This window comes from Anopheles gambiae, chromosome 2, assembly GCF_943734735.2.
Source record: "Anopheles gambiae chromosome 2, idAnoGambNW_F1_1, whole genome shotgun sequence".
In the NCBI taxonomy this organism is placed as follows: Eukaryota; Metazoa; Arthropoda; class Insecta; order Diptera; family Culicidae; genus Anopheles; species Anopheles gambiae.
In genome coordinates this window covers 44,584,568-44,600,159 of record NC_064601.1, presented here as the reverse complement: position 1 = coordinate 44,600,159, position 15,592 = coordinate 44,584,568, and the positions used below count along the sequence as shown (strand labels likewise).

Below are 15,592 nucleotides of genomic sequence, written 5' to 3'. Positions count from 1 at the left end.
ATGAGCCTGTCAAAAAAGGAGAGAGACTATAGAGTCCTATTAACATCTCCTAAAGCTTTTGTCCCCAAAGAAAGAGGCAAGGAAGTGTCCCACAACTATAATAACCTATGAAAACCCCTGTAAGGTCTTTGGCCTTACGGAGTTGGTTGTAGTGGCTGATCAGTTGGTTGTAGCGGTTGATTGACCTCTTCAGTGTGACGGACAAATGTTAGTTTCGTATCCCACACAACATCAAGTTCCTTTACAAAGTTAGAACACTCAATACCAGTTTCTCCAATGTTACAGCTGTTATGAGTGGCATTGCGAGATCGGCTAAATGATACGACGATTGCGGGGTCACCAGTGGTAAAAGTTATTTAAATGCTTCCCCACCGTCTGAAAACCGCTGATTTACAAAGAGTCTGACCCAAACCAGAACGGGACATGCTGTTCTGGAATTTTACATTGCTATTTAACCAGGTTGTTTAATATGTTTATTTTGGGTTTGTAGAATCAAAAATGGCTATTCCAGTCTTGTTAAGCATTAAAACACATTTAAATTCTAAACTTATGCTGTTATTCTACAACTTCGTTATAAAATAACACTTTTCAAAGCATCCATAGGATGTTGTAACAAAAAGTAACGCCTGTTTGTATGTTTAGCCAAGACAACAACCCATTCGAACTACAGTGCGTAACAAAACTGCAATACTGCAGAACGGCATTACCAAAGATTTTTTCAAATAAAACGCAATATATTTACAATTGATGTGAAAGAAAGCAACAAAGAAGAACAATAATGGAACAATAAAATTGTATCAATTCGTTATGTTTTCCCCCGACAACGTTGCCTGTAAAACTGACAAAGCAAACTTGTCTCACTTTTCGAACATGGCTGTGGTTTGACATTTCGAATGAATAAAAGCAACAACAAAACAAAAACAGTTTTAGCAGGTTTTACATTCGTTCACTTTGTTACATTCCCTCCAGTCATTAAAAGTGAGTCTCCGCTAACATTAGCATAGCATCGTTCTTGATGGATTGTCTCTTTTTCTGCACAAGTTTGCACATGTTCACACAAGTTCGTACGATACACGGTTCAAATCACGCTTGTTGGTGAAAGATCATACAGCAACAGTAGGAACAGGTTTGGTTTAATCCAACGGCACTTAGCTGCGCGGTCTGCTTGGGAGTTGTTTTTTTTTTTGTTGTTCGCCCTCTCGCCCTGTTCATTGTCTTGCTGGTAGTTCGCGACATCGGTGGGCTGCTGAGCTGTGTTTGTGAATGGAAATGATGCATAAAGCATCATGAAGCGGACCAGCAGCGGTGGTCAGAACAGGGCAACAGTGGTAATAGAAATTGGTTCGTCTTAAACAGTGTTTCGGTTTGTTTCGACGTGAATTGCTGTGAAAAAGTGTGTTTTTTTGAAGGAGCAACAGTTAAAAAAGCGAGGAATCTATCAAATAACCAATAGAAACATCACCAGCTACGGAACATACAACAGGTGAGAGAAAGAGAAAGAGTGAGAGATGGACAGACAAAATTCCCTTGCAGTTCAATCGCCCGTACACCGTAACGATGCTGTGCGATTCCTATTGTTTTGTTATTGTTGTGACGCGTACGAACGAACGTTGCTAGCCTCTTTGGTACAGGTGACTCATCACCAATGTTTTCCCAACGGTGAAACTCGAAGTTGTAGGCTGTAAGTTCTTTGCAGCATTGTAAGGGCCCGATGCGTAGGATGCATCCGCTTGTGGCACATTTGTTAAATTAGACATGTGTGAGTGTGTATTTCAATGTGTTTGCGTAGTGCGAAAACGGGTCCAACGTAATCAAACATCTAACAAGCCTTATTTTGTGCCCAATTTCATCTTTTACCTCGCCAAGCCAAGATAGCCAGACACAGCAAACAAAACGTAATACCTGTGATAAGAAGCAGGTGTGCTCGAGATACGCGCTGGGTGAGACATTTTGCAAAGCAAGCCACGCGGTATGTGTGCAGGTGAATGTGCTGCGGTGGTTCAAAATGCGCTCACTAAAAATGAACTGAGAGAAAGTTCTTTAAATCTTTTTTTTTTTTTTGGCAAAACATGATCCACCGTGTGCGGATCATTTTTGTACCCTTTCTTCATAGTACCCCTGACAGGCGTATAGCCCTTTAACCGGGCACACCAGCACACATAAGTGGTTCCTTTCTCTTTGGAAGATTTATGCTGCTGGAAGATGAACAAAAAAAAAACGCAACGAAAGTTTCAACTGAACGTCTGTGCGATTGTTACAAGTGATGAAGAGAAGTGTGAGGAGAGCATTTTTGAGTCGGTAAAAAAACAGAGTTGCATTCTGAAGCAGCATTCGGAGCATGTTGCAATAGCTGATGTTCCGTTTTCGTAGTGGTACAATCGAGCCTCCACACCGGTTGCTTTAGCAACGACTCATGCTTGCGGTATGCGCTGTACGGTTTGGGTTGTTTGCATACAATACTCGGTATGAGGTGTTTATGATTGATATTAAACAGGTGGCTGCAGTACTACTACCTATAAGTTAACAGTAGTTTGATAGACGATTGAAATGGAAAATTCCATTTTCGGTTTACATGTTAATCGCCTGTAATTCCTTTTCTTTGCACTGCTATGGAACGGTACAGAAACAAAGACAACTTCCGAGCAACAGTACGTCAGCATGTGGTACCGCCTTTGTGTACATTAGACACAGTAGATCCTTAAATGTACATTGCGCAGATTAAAACGGGCTTACGTGTACCGTGGGTTGGCTACAATGTTTTTTTATATATTATCAATAGAGCCAAGAACACGCCATCCCCGTAACGCGGCGGAACAGACAAACTAAACGCCAACGAACGGTCGAACGGATTGGCGCAGTGGTCTTCGCACCAGGACACGCGTATATGATCACGCGGTCCGTGTGGGTTGTTGTGCAGGTTTCCGCCTCTAAACGAACCACATTCGGTCATTGAATAATTGAGTAGTTCAAGCGCTTGTGGCTGTGGTGAACCTACAACAACTGACCACCCCGACGCACTTTTTTGTTTCTCACTGTCTTTCACATCAAGAATATGCCAATGTCGCCAATAAATGCCCACCCGAAGCACGTACGTTTAATGAAATGTGTTTGTTTTTGGAGTTTGCTTCCGCCACAATGGCCACGGACCCCGGGTACTGTGTTGACATTGGATGATCATCGGTTTGAATCGGTGACTTCATCGCCAGTCTGTTGAATGCTGGTCGCTGAGCAAGATAGGCGTCGAATGATATGAATGTGAGTAAAAGTGCAACCTGAACTTGATTCCAATAATGCTATCTTATCTCGCTTTGCGATTCTATCGGATGCTTTAAGGCACTTTTTGTTTGGCTTTGCAATAAAAGGAACGCCATTGGAAAAATGATTCACTCTGAAACATGCAGATGAAAGCAAAACAAAAGATTAAACAGCTGTTGAATACGTTGGAATGCTATTAGACAATTAAAACAACGACAAAATACACGATTTTCAACGCTTTTTGGTTGATTAGCAGTTTTTTTGTGCCTTCCCATATTTTTTGTATCGTGTCCTCGATTTATTGGGCGTAACTCAATTGTATTGCTATTTAATCGGTAAATATCAATATAATGTGGGAACGATCCAAAAATGTGTAAGAAACGATACACAAATCGTGAGACAAACCCAAACAATTACGGGAACTGACCAATAAATCGTGAGAAACCGTATAATATTATTTTATACGCCGAATTTATATTTAATATTTTATATTAACCGAAGCGTAACTAATAATTGGTTGTTTTAATGAACAATTGTTTTATTAGACATTCTATAGGTTATTATATTGCTTGCATCTGAACCTAATCGGTTCATCGAAAACGATCTTTTAATAGATTAATCATTGTGTCGCTTGGTCAATTCAGGTTTTTTCTCCCATTCAGCAAATGGTCTTATTGGGAGATCAACAAAACGTAGACAGTCTGTGTTGAACGACCCCTAAATTGGTCAAAACAATTGCTAAAATAGATAATTTACCTAAACCATAACATATAAACATTAATAACTTAAAGTATAAATAAGATAATTATTGTATTTATTACTTTTTCTTCTTTGGCGCAACAACCATTGTCGTTCAAGGCCTGCCTGTACCACTAGAAGGTTTGGCTTTCAGTGACTTTTTGATAATCCATTGCAGGAAAGTCAGTTCTACGTTTGGGGTCACGGTCTATTCAGGGCTTGAAACCATGACGGGCGTTTATCACAGTTAAATAAAAAACATGAAAAAAGTCATCAACTTGTATCTTTAAACTAATTCTTAAAATAGTCTCTTTGTTCAATTTTATCAGCAAGCATACACCTCTGTCTGCTCGTTGTTGTTTGTTCTTATCAGTGTGTAAAAAAACGTTAAAGCAATTAGAAAAAAAACTATGAGATTTACTGATGCCTAACTGGTTGACTTTAATTTCCATCACTGCAGGTGTTTTGAAGACGTTTCGCCTAGATAAAGCGCAGTAGGAGGGATCCCTTTTTTCTTTGAACTGGACATTGGGTACCTCCCCCGCCTAGCATCCCCGCCAAAAAATGGACATCTCGCAAACATCCCCTTCAAGACGTAGCAGCATTCCGATACCGAAACGAAAAACATCGCTCCACCTGTACATTGCCGGTGGCGGTGGTTCATCTTCAAACTCATCGTCGAACGTCGGTTCGGCTTCGGCTTCGATAAACGACGATGAACCTTCGTTCACGCGCAGCATGCTCGGTTCATTCGTACAGGCGGATTCATCGCCCGGTGGCGTTGGTGTTGCGGGTGCAGGAAGCGGCACAACGGTCAGCACGCCGTCCGAGTACGTTCAGCTAAAGGAAAGCCACAACCGTCTGATGGAAAAGTGCGAACATTGTAAGTGTTTTAACTTTGCTTTAGCACAAAACAATCCAAAGTTTACGTTGCATTCTTTTTTTTCCAGTGACCAAACGCAACGCCCAGCTTGAAACATCGAACGAACAGCTCAACTACAATGTAAAGCAGCTCGTTGGAGATCTGGAAAACTCGCAGCGTGTACTAACGGACTTTACGGAGAAAAATCGGCGCCTAAGACGTAAGCTATCCGAAATCATTCCTACACCAGCGCCCGGCGAGGAAGGTGTCACCGTTGACGCGGTAGAGAGCGATGACGAGGGGCCAGATGCTTTGCCGACTCGTACACGGGATTCGGGGTCAGGTGCAACCGGAACCACGGTTGGCGCTGAGCCGAGCGGAAAGGGTACCGAGGTGGACAGTTTGCTGAATGAAATGGAAAAGCTCAAGTCCTACCTGAACAACGTGGAGCTACAGCTGTACGAGGCGAATGAAAAAATCTCGGAACTGTTGGAAAATGTACGCATTTTGAGCGCAGCGTTTGGAGTAGCATCCAAGCAAGCCGTCATTGATTAATCTATTTTTCTGCGTACTATCTTTCTCCCTCATTAGAAGCAACAGTACGAGGAAACCAATCGGAAACTGCGAGAGGAAAATGCGGAACTAAACAAGGTGGCCCGGCTGATGTCACGAAACATGCTGGAATCAATCGATACTAGTAAAAGGTATGCGGCATTCAAAAATTATTCTCGGGAGTTGATGTTTGTTGCGGCAGTAATGATGATGGTTGTTCGTCGTCTATTCTAGGCTGGAAAACTCGTTCATTCAGGTGCAACGCGAACGTGACCACTTGGTGCGTCAAAATCGCGATTCTGTCGACTCGAAAACAAGCACAAACGAAGAGATTCAAAAGATGCGCTCCGAAATTGAGCTGCAGAGGAAAACATACGAAGCACAGTTCATCGAATATGTGAGTAAATGCTCTCCATCTTTCAATAAGACAGACAGCCTGTATTATAACCGTGCTGTACGGCTTGTAGCTTATTATTATTGACTGTAAATTTGAAACCAAACAAAAATCGGTGATTGGATTTGCAAGAGATTGATGTACATTGTCTAATAACTTAATTCAGCTACTCGCCTGTAAAACTTACTAATTTGTCCATAATTACAAACAACCCACTTATGAGAAGCGCAAACTTTGCATCTTCAAAATTTAAAAAAAAAACTTTACTTGAAATTTTCCTTCACTATTCCAAAATGACTTTTGGCCAATAGAGTTTAGAGAGAACGATTTAAAAATGTTTATACGAAAATTCCTTGCGTTCACCGTTCCCGGAGGTCACTGCATAGTTTCTCAATGTGGTTGTTGTGCATGTGTGTGTGTGTGTGTGCGTTTACCCGGAAAGGCATTTCGCTCGCTTGGCGATACTTATCTGGCGATTACCTACTTCCATGTCCGGCCTGCAGAAAAGTCTCATGAGCGAAGAGCACGAGCGCAAGACGAATGATCAGATCGTTGCCCTTGAGCTGGAGGTCGAGGGGTTGCGGCAGCAGCTGGACGAAGCGCTGCAGCGGGCCGAACGGGCTGAGGGAGAGGTGCTAGCGCTACGACAGCAGCTCCGTATCAGCCGGCTGCGAGAGTGGCAAAGTTCGGCCAGCCCGGGCTCCACGAACATCGTTGGAATTTCCGAAGTTCTGGACAGTGACGATCCGCTGGTGTCGCTGCTAGGCCAGTGCAGTCTGACTGAAGGTTCCCCGGCCGGGACCTCTTCCCATCTCTCACACGTCGCAACCAATGTACCTGCACAACCACCTTCCCTTCCACCACCACCACCACCACCACCGCCGCCACCGGCCCCACCGCTACCAGCTAACAATTTCGCTAACAGCAAGCACCTAACCTCCACCGGGACGGCTGACGGCTGCGACCGGGCGCTTGGCTTAAGCGAGGCGATTTCGCAGCAGAAATTAAATCACGCGGCAATAACGAATGTAAATAGCCAGCACCCGGCAACAGGTAGGTTTTATCGATCGAGGAGTACCCAATACATACGCAGTTTGGTTGTTTTGGCGTCCGCTGCTGCTACCACTGGCCATTGGGTATGGACGGGTATATGGCAACGCTGCTTTTCCATGTTTCCTTGTTTGTCCTTTTTGTACTTTTTGGTATTGTCCTTGCTTTCACAATCCCTGCCATGCAGATGGGGGTGTAGTAGTTGTCGGGTGGTAAGATGTAACCCACGTGTAACACACATTTCACTATCCATGTGAGCTGATAAAACGTTACATTTTGAAGGCTGATAGAGTTTTCCGTACGGTGTGTGTGTTCGGTCGGATTTTTTTCCACTGCCCGCCAGCCCAATCGCCCATCCGCACATAGTAAAATTTCTCTCACTAGACCAACTACCAGTATATTGAATCTAGCCACCATCCTTCGGTACAGCCGATGAGCGTTCCCCTATAACCGCACCGCAGCAGTAGTACGCGAGGACAATAAACCGGATGGATTGGTAACGAGTGGGATGCCGCAGAAAGACGCGGGGGAGCATAAAGGACACGGTAAAAGCCAAACCACGACAAGTTGTTTGCTGAGTTCCACTCAGCATGAACTCCGAACTCTCCTTGTTGTCCCTTTTCGCCCTCCCTTCGATGCTGTGTATCATCGTTTACCAACGGTCGTTTCCGCTACGACCATCGTTTTGTATCGGGATGAGTTGTGGAAAGCTTCTCGCTTTTTTTATGCATCCTGTTGGAAGGGTGGTGGTTGGCTACGTTGTCATGAAACAGGAACAGTGGAATGGCAAATTATTATGGATTCATTGTGCTGTTGGATTACCTATGTAGTCGCTGTGCTATAACAAAATTTCTATCGAACTTCTCCTAACGTTGCTTATCAGTGCATTTAAACTTTACAACAGGGAGCCTCTCTAGTATTGTTTCACAACAAAAAGCCATTCGATTTGCAAATTGGTCTATAATCATATTTGTAAAGCAAACCCATTCAATTACACAGCCGTTCGGGGAAGCTTCTGTGTTGTGTGTGCTCTCGGCGGCTACGGCGGCGGCTAGACAACCCGGAGCAGCAGGAGCAAGAGGACGCTTTTCTCCCCTCGTTCGATAATGCACGAAAGGTAACCGATCGGCTGTATCTGACACAACGTAGCGTCTGCTACTGGCCTCCTTTGGGATGTTCGTGCCTTTCTCCCATCGCCGTAGTAAGAACGGCAGCCACTATCCTGCCGCCAGGGACGCGTAGGCGTAGTGGCGAGTTCGTTCTGCTAATATAATATTTTCCAGAAGCGCTTTAAAGAGCACAGAAGCGCACTCCAAGCACATCAGTCGATGGTTAATATGGTCGCGTGCTGCTGTACGATATTGCCGTATTGATGACACATCCATTCCGAACGCAAAGGTCAGGACTTTGGTAGCCATCATCAAAGCTTCCTCGGTACTTCACGTAACGATGCCAAAGGTCGTATGTTTTATGATAAAAAAGGAACAACATCCGAGCGACAAGCCGCGCGGGACACCGTTGGTATTTTCTCCTGTACGGACATGAGCGGGCAGACTAGAATCCAGACCGGAAGTGAACGTGAAGAGACACTTTAAACTTGAACCCGTCATCAGTTTGAGCATTATTGGCAAAATGTGGTTCACAAATGATGCAGAATATTAGTATTTTACCCATTTGTTTGCTGCGAAGGCTGTTTATTATCACTGATAAGCAATTTGTTGTGAAAAGTTCACTTTGACCTTAGTCATTCTTTTACCGTTACCTATTAGATCACTGGGTATTAATAGATAGACGATGCTTTATACAGCTTTGAAAGGTGCTTTTTTGCAACACAGTTTTTACCAGGACACAATTATTAAATTAACTCGCTGTGGTTTTACATTTTAACTTTGATCCACCACTTGGCCCACGCAGGGTGGCTTTTAAAACACACTGCACGAAAACGGAGCGGTAATTCAACGATTTTCCCATCCACCCAACAACACCTGTTGCGCGATATAATTGCCGCGTACAATTTCCCACTGCGTAAGGGGAAGAAACCGTCGTTAGCGTTCGGAAGCTCGAACCGGACTGGAGGTTATTGTTGTTTGCTTGGTACACGAATCATACCTGTGTGTCATTTGGTTCGCTCGTACACTTTTCCTGACACGAAATGGGTGTCCTTTTTGAATGGGTGGTGTTCATTTTTATTTGGGTAGCAAAAATGACCTCGAATGAACTGGCGACTATAGATGATGGCAGTGGAGACACTGCAGGGAATTATGTTTACACTTGTATTATTTATGTAAAATTCTACATCAATTTACTAACTCCTGTAGCATTTCAATGTGGTTATGGTACTAAACTGAAAACAATCTTCTGCTCCCCTGTAAACGGTCTCGGCCCGGGTGTTATCTTTACCTTGTTCCGACTGCTGCACAGCTTGCAACACTGGATTCCATTTGTAGCGATATTGCTTGCGCTTCCGTTGGCCAAATTTCTTGCCGAATGTAATCGTCCAGCAATTATGTTCCGTTGATTAAATTGTTTTCCGTATGTTTTCATTTTCCCATTCCTCCCCCCCGCCCTCCCGTTTCCATCTCCTTTCTTCTACCGTTTGCCACCAGGTCTAGATTCGGTGATTGCTGACATCAAAAGTGGAAAGGTGACGTTAAGGCGACGGCGTCCCAACCTACCCAACCATTCCGCCGGCGACGAGACAACCGGTACCAGTGACAGTATTAGAGATAGTGAGCAGGACTACAACCAGATGGTCGCTCGCAATCCCGGCCTGAAGGAGATGTATGACATTTTGGCGAAGATGAAACGGCGCAACCGGAAATCGAAAATTATTGTCGAATCAGAGCTGGTTGGCCGGGGCCAGGACGGCACAGATGGTGCAGCTCGACGGACCCGTTTGCTGATGGATGTAACCGATTTATGAGACCACGCCGGCTACTACACGCACGCTGCATTTCGAAGTTTATATTTTTTTAACAACTGCCTTTAATCCCACAATAATGAGGATGTTTACCACGAGTTAGTGAATTTTTATTAACACATTTACGCACTAGTTGTTTGTATTAGGCCGAACGAAGAAGAAGGTGCTATAGAACTAAAATAAATTTTTACTACATTTTCTCTATTAAAGCTTTGTTTTGTATAAATTTGAACCTTTTAGCAATAACAAAAAATGAAAGAATGCGTACGGCTAAACCTTTCTCTGTGTAAATTTCTGCGGGGCATTTGTATCAGAAAAAAAACATACTGCCCTAGATTCTTAACAGGCGACTAATTCTACTGAGCTGTTCTGTTCTGTTCAATCTCTCGCATCACATTTTTTATTTAAGAATTTCTTCATACTTCTTTTTTGCTCTATAAGCAACCACACCGGGTGGTAAAGATCGGTCGAGAAAGAAGAGAGTTTGTTCTAATGCGTTCTAGGGAAAGAAGTAGAGTACACACACGCACAAGAAAGCGACACATAATCATAGCACATCATAACAAGTGACTCGTAAGCGCTCGAAATAATAAATAAGTGGCAGACTGCGTAGCACCAGCCGCGACTCCCTACAGTGGGGCAGAAACAAAACAGTGAAAGAAGCAGCGCAACCAACACACACAAAAAAAAAAGAAAATAGCTGCGATCACAGAAAAGGGATATCCATCCTAGCACGACTCGCATATCAAATTCTTGTCACTTTCACCCGCTTTCACTCCATCACATTAGTAAGGGGATTGCATTTAGTTTCATTTCAGTGCTTTGCCTCCTTCCCATCTGCTGCAGTGCTCTGGTAGTTATGCGCGTTGGCACTGTGTATAGCACAGAAAAGGAATGGGTAAGACAAATTGCGACAAAAAAAACGGAGGCCAGAATATGTTTGCAAAAACAAGAAAATTCATGCAAACCGTATGCTAAGGGCTGTGCAATTGGGCCATGATCGTTTTGCATTGCATTTGGTAGAACAGCCGAGCCACGGGGTTTAAAAAATATAAGGAAAAACAATCACACCTCACTGGGTCTTCCTACCGAGACCCCTACGTCCTCGCTGCGAGTTTTAGTTTTTCCAGTAGCTTAACCTGACCTAACCTTTCCCCGTTCTGCTTTGCTCTGGGTGTTCGGGTTTCCCTGTGGCCGGCGAACCAGAGAAGCGATGAAAAAGAGCAGGATTAAATGGAACGTGACAAGCGGAGGGAGAAGCCACTGCACGCAGCGAGTAGATGTCACAGTCGTATAATTTGTTGTTTGTTACTGCTCGCGTTAAACAGTAGGATTGGCGGCAAGTGGGACGAACGAGCGGAAGATGTGCGGGATCGACGAGGATCATGCACATCATTCCACGGAGCTGCGCGACCGAGTACGATCCTGCATCACATACGCTCGATGGCAATGATGATGATGATGATGATCATGAAGCTGAACACGCACACATGGTAGAAGTTCGGAAAATCTTCGCCGTAACGATCGAGAAGAAGGAGCAAAAAAGGGAAAACGCGTGTGTGTGTATCGTGCTCGCAATCGTGGTGACTCGCGGCGATGCTGCGAAGATCCCGGTTTGGAATCACTAACCGCCGAACGATCGACCGGGTCGGACGTATTTTCCCATTGCTCATCGTGGAAGTTATTTACGGAATTGTGTAGTTGGTGTCGATCGTGATCTAGTGGATAATTGTCTACGAGTGTATAAAGTTTGTGTTTTTAAGGACATTATTGTCTGTGCAGTGAATTTTCCAGTGACTTTCAATGCTTTCGTATTAGCTAGACTGTCTTCCCGTGTGTGTGTTTATTTTGTGCAATAAATAGCTTCGTGATTCAGGATGGCACTGTTAACACCAACAACTCCTTCCACGGGATTGGCCGGCTCGGTCGATCTGTGCGCGAGCAGTTTAAAATCGTTCGATCTGAAGCATGGCTTTTGTCTGCCGGACGATACCACTATGGACGTTTGCTACAGTGCGATTAGTTGTGGCATGAACGAGGGCAAAGCTGAACAATCCCACAATCCATCTTACGGTGCCGATTGTGGTCAACATGCACTGCACCAAAGCTATACACCGATGTCCGCTCCGCCCGTGGTGGGATATGCCGGTTCCGCTGGGGAGTGCAATTTCCCGCCGGAAAGCACGCAGTTTCATCAGTTTCCACAGCAGCAGGACACGTTCAAGCAGATGGGGAGCTGCCTCTACACAAACCCTTCCAAAACGGACGACCTGTTCTTCAAGTTTGACCCGGAGTACATCGAAAAGCTGCAGTCCACGTCAAGCATAATGCTCTCACCGGCGGCAACCATTTCAAGCACGCCACTGACGTGCCAAAGTTTGATAAGCTGCGCTAGCAGTTGCACCACCACCACGGATTACTACAACTACAATGAAGCGAATTGTCAGTCGAAGAATCAGTCACCCTGTTCCTCTCCATTCGCTGGAGACTCTTGGATAGACAATGGATTTACGCTGAACCTGATGAATTTAAATGGTAGTGGCAACGGCGTTGCCGTTGGTAGCTCCTCACCAAAGCGAACCAATGGAGAGTTAGGGACGGGAATGGGACGACCCGATACGATCACACCGACGACTCCACCGAAAAGCAGTACCGCCACAGTACTGCCCTCGATACACAGTGCCTTCGGTGGTACGATCAGTGGCCAGTTTGAACAGTGTGGCCATGCTGGGTCCAAAGCCCATAATAACCCATCTGGCGTGGAGCCATCGATGAACTACATTATGGAGTTCCTGGATACATCGTTCTTGGAGCAGTACAGCAACACCACCAAGGCAGGCGATAGTTGCTGCAACCCGGTTGCCCAACCGGGTGACTCGGATCTTGCGACGCAAGATTCGTACAGCTATTCGGCTGACAACTATTACAAACCGATCCAGGGCGCCGACAAACCGAACCGTGAGTTTAAGGACATCTGGCGAAACAGCGCCAGCAGCGTCACGTCCGGAAACCTCTCGCCGGATTGTAACCAAATGGGGCTGCTTGTGGCCAAACAGGAACCGCTGGATATGATTGATGAGCCGGCGGACGTGGATGAATCCTTCGTGTCGTCCAGCTCGCCGCGCGTATGCCTCTGGAGCGGTTGCAATATGGAGTTCGCTGACCAGCAGCAGCTGGTATCGCACATCGAGAAGCAGCACGTGGAACCGAAGCGTGGTGAAGTGTTCGGCTGCCAGTGGTTGGAGTGTCCGCGCCAGCATCGACCGTTCAATGCCCGCTACAAGCTGCTGATCCATATGCGCGTGCACAGCGGAGAAAAGCCCAACAAATGTCCGGTAAGTGGGTAGAGGGCAGGGAAACAGCAGGGAAGGGAACAGAGAAAGTACTGCTGCGTGCAGGCTCTTTTCAGAACCGCTTGCACGATGGTGTACGATGGTTGTGAAAACATCTGTTGACGGTTCGGGCCACACGGGTGTAATAAGCTGGCGGGGAGCGCGCATAGTTTCTGCACGATTCGCGCGCGCACCAAGCAAGCCAGCGGCAGTGCGGGCATGTTGTCCGGGTTATGGTTTTTGCTGCATGTGTTATTTACTTTCCCCCTTCTTTGGAGACACTAATCCTGCAGCCACCCATGCCCATAGCACGGCTGTGTTGATGCTCACATATTCATTAGTTTCCTTTCTGTTTTGTTGTTTTCTTGCGCCATTCCAGTTCCCCACTTGTAAGAAGGCTTTCTCTCGGCTGGAAAATCTGAAAATCCATCAACGATCGCATACCGGCGAACGGCCGTACAACTGCCAGTTCCAAGGCTGCGCCAAAGCGTTCAGCAACAGTTCCGATCGGGCAAAGCATCAGCGCACACATTACGATACGGTAAGGCATTTCGGCGGGAAACCAATCACCATCAGCGATCTAATATGCACCCTCTCTCACTCGCTTTGTCTACAGAAACCGTACGCATGTCAGCTGCCCGGGTGCAATAAGCGCTACACCGACCCATCCAGCTTGCGCAAACACGTCAAAAACCATGGCAACCGCCCGGCGGACGTCCCGGTGCGCAGGAAAACGCAAGACATTCCCGCAGCGAGGCGATTCTCCGAACCGATCATGTCGAGCCTGGATACGTTCCAGTTGGAATCCTATAAGCAAACGGCGTCCAATTTGGATGAGCTCGACGATGTGTTCGATAAGCCTTCGAATTTGGTGCAGGAAGAGCTGCCCGGCGTTGATGGTACGAATGTACTATCGGGGCAGCGTACCACTATGGACGACTTTAACGACATGTCTAACTGTTTGATGAAAATCCTGCAGCAACAACCTACCGGCGGTGCCGGCACGGACAGCAACGCGGGGGGAATTGAAAGTAATCGCTATTTGATGGAAAATTTGGGACTTTCGTTTGAAAATGAAGCAACCTATTCAAACGATGAATGTACCATGCTGGAAGTATCTACCGCGGGATGTCGCATGATGAACGAGTCCGACTGTAACGGTGAGAAAACACTAGCGTTTGCAACTGACTTCGACTATTTCGGAGCAGTGGTTTGATTAGTTAGGAGAAGTGAGGTAAAGATTATTATTAAAGACAGAGATTATTTTCATAGGATTAATTACACAGAATTAGCGGTACATACATAGACGCTGTAGATTAATAGGAGTGCTATTTCGCAATTCAAGATCTTCCAGCAACTCACCATTCTTGAAGAGTACTTCCAAGCATACCAAGTTTGTGCAATTTGTCTGCTTAGATAGAATAGTGCTTAATAGGAACACTGTTCCCTAGGTGTCCTTGTTATCGTAGGTGTCAGATTTGATAGAGGAAATAGGTTACATTCGTTTGATCTGATGATCTTAAAACGATCTTCCATCTTTGTTATATGTTTGTTGTAAACTCTGATATACACTCTAAAGACATTTCCAAAGATGTTGTTTTCCTCTGACTCTTTTTGTGTGAAAGCATAGGTTATCATAGATTACTAGTTATCATATAAGCGAAATTTTGACTACTTTTATTTCACCGTTTTAAGTATTTTTAGAACAATTCGACAAAGCACTTTCTCACATGTGACGTTCATTTGAAGCAAATGTGATTTTTGGCATTAAGTGGCAGGACAAAACACTGTACAAAAAACTGCAGCACATCATGTTGACGGAGATGTTAGTATTAATGAGTTATGCTTAAATGCAAAAGATTTATTTTTTTCCTTACCAAGCCATGTATACATTTTGCTATGCAAAACAAAGACAACGTTAGTTTGATTTTAGGTAGTATCGATTTTTTTATATAAAAGACATTGGAAAGACAATTGTTTATGTGGAATGTAGCGTTATCGATGTAAAATCAATAAAAACGATTAAATGTATTTAGTTTCATCTCAGCACCTTATTTGTGGACTGAAGGATACTGCTAACCTCTCGCAAGGATAATACAAACCTACCAGGACTCCTGACGCTGACATGTATCAGGTTGCTGCTTGGAAAGATGACACCGAAATAACACAACGGCCCAAATAAACTACCGACTGGAATAGATCATCGTGACACGAAGTCGTCCATACATTTAGGACGAATCACATGACAGTTTTCATCACGACAGGCAAGCCATCAAATAACGGGATCCTTAAAAGCGCACTTTGGTGCGTACCAATAAAATGAAGCATCTTGGGAAAGCGAACATCCTTCCTGAACCAAACCATAAACGCCTCACTCGGTCTCGCTGAGCGCCTCCTGGCTCCCAGGTCACTAACGAACACCATATGTGTTGCATTCGTTGTAGTTGCGACGATCTTTAGTGTAAGTGGTGGAAGGCCGTCTCTACCTT

The 15,592-nt window shown here is 45.0% G+C and overlaps 2 protein-coding genes across 3 annotated transcripts; both read left to right on the top strand.

Annotated features, from left to right (window-relative positions):
• Window positions 1–900: 900 nt before the first annotated feature.
• On the top strand, window positions 901–9,980 carry LOC1269473 (shootin-1). Of its 2 annotated transcripts, none has more exons than XM_308113.6 (7): window positions 901–1,483; window positions 4,454–4,876; window positions 4,944–5,353; window positions 5,447–5,559; window positions 5,642–5,804; window positions 6,305–6,854; window positions 9,458–9,980. In XM_308113.6, exons 2-7 carry the CDS (start codon window positions 4,558–4,560, stop codon window positions 9,772–9,774), a joined length of 1,872 nt encoding a protein of 623 aa, XP_308113.6. In that variant the 5' UTR covers window positions 901–1,483; window positions 4,454–4,557; the 3' UTR covers window positions 9,775–9,980. The 2 variants fall into 2 exon arrangements, with proteins under 2 accessions (XP_308113.6, XP_061505709.1); XM_061649725.1 differs by having other exon boundaries at window positions 908–978.
• A 134-nt stretch (window positions 9,981–10,114) lies between these two features.
• On the top strand, window positions 10,115–15,134 carry LOC1269472 (zinc finger protein GLI2). The gene is made up of 3 exons (XM_308112.5): window positions 10,115–13,106; window positions 13,483–13,644; window positions 13,720–15,134. Exons 1-3 carry the CDS (start codon window positions 11,649–11,651, stop codon window positions 14,317–14,319), a joined length of 2,220 nt encoding a protein of 739 aa, XP_308112.5. The 5' UTR covers window positions 10,115–11,648; the 3' UTR covers window positions 14,320–15,134.
• Window positions 15,135–15,592: the final 458 nt, after the last annotated feature.

Bases quoted from the DNA above. Each gene is read 5' to 3' on its own strand.
- LOC1269473 (XM_308113.6), top strand. From the start codon at position 4,558: ATGGACATCTCGCAAACATCCCCTTCAAGACGTAGCAGCATTCCGATA. The intron at 5,354-5,446 runs GTACGCATTTTG...CTCCCTCATTAG, and splicing joins TCTCGGAACTGTTGGAAAAT to AAGCAACAGTACGAGGAAAC. The intron at 6,855-9,457 runs GTAGGTTTTATC...GTTTGCCACCAG, and splicing joins TAGCCAGCACCCGGCAACAG to GTCTAGATTCGGTGATTGCT.
- LOC1269472 (XM_308112.5), top strand. From the start codon at position 11,649: ATGGCACTGTTAACACCAACAACTCCTTCCACGGGATTGGCCGGCTCG. The intron at 13,107-13,482 runs GTAAGTGGGTAG...GCGCCATTCCAG, and splicing joins AAAAGCCCAACAAATGTCCG to TTCCCCACTTGTAAGAAGGC. The intron at 13,645-13,719 runs GTAAGGCATTTC...CTTTGTCTACAG, and splicing joins AGCGCACACATTACGATACG to AAACCGTACGCATGTCAGCT.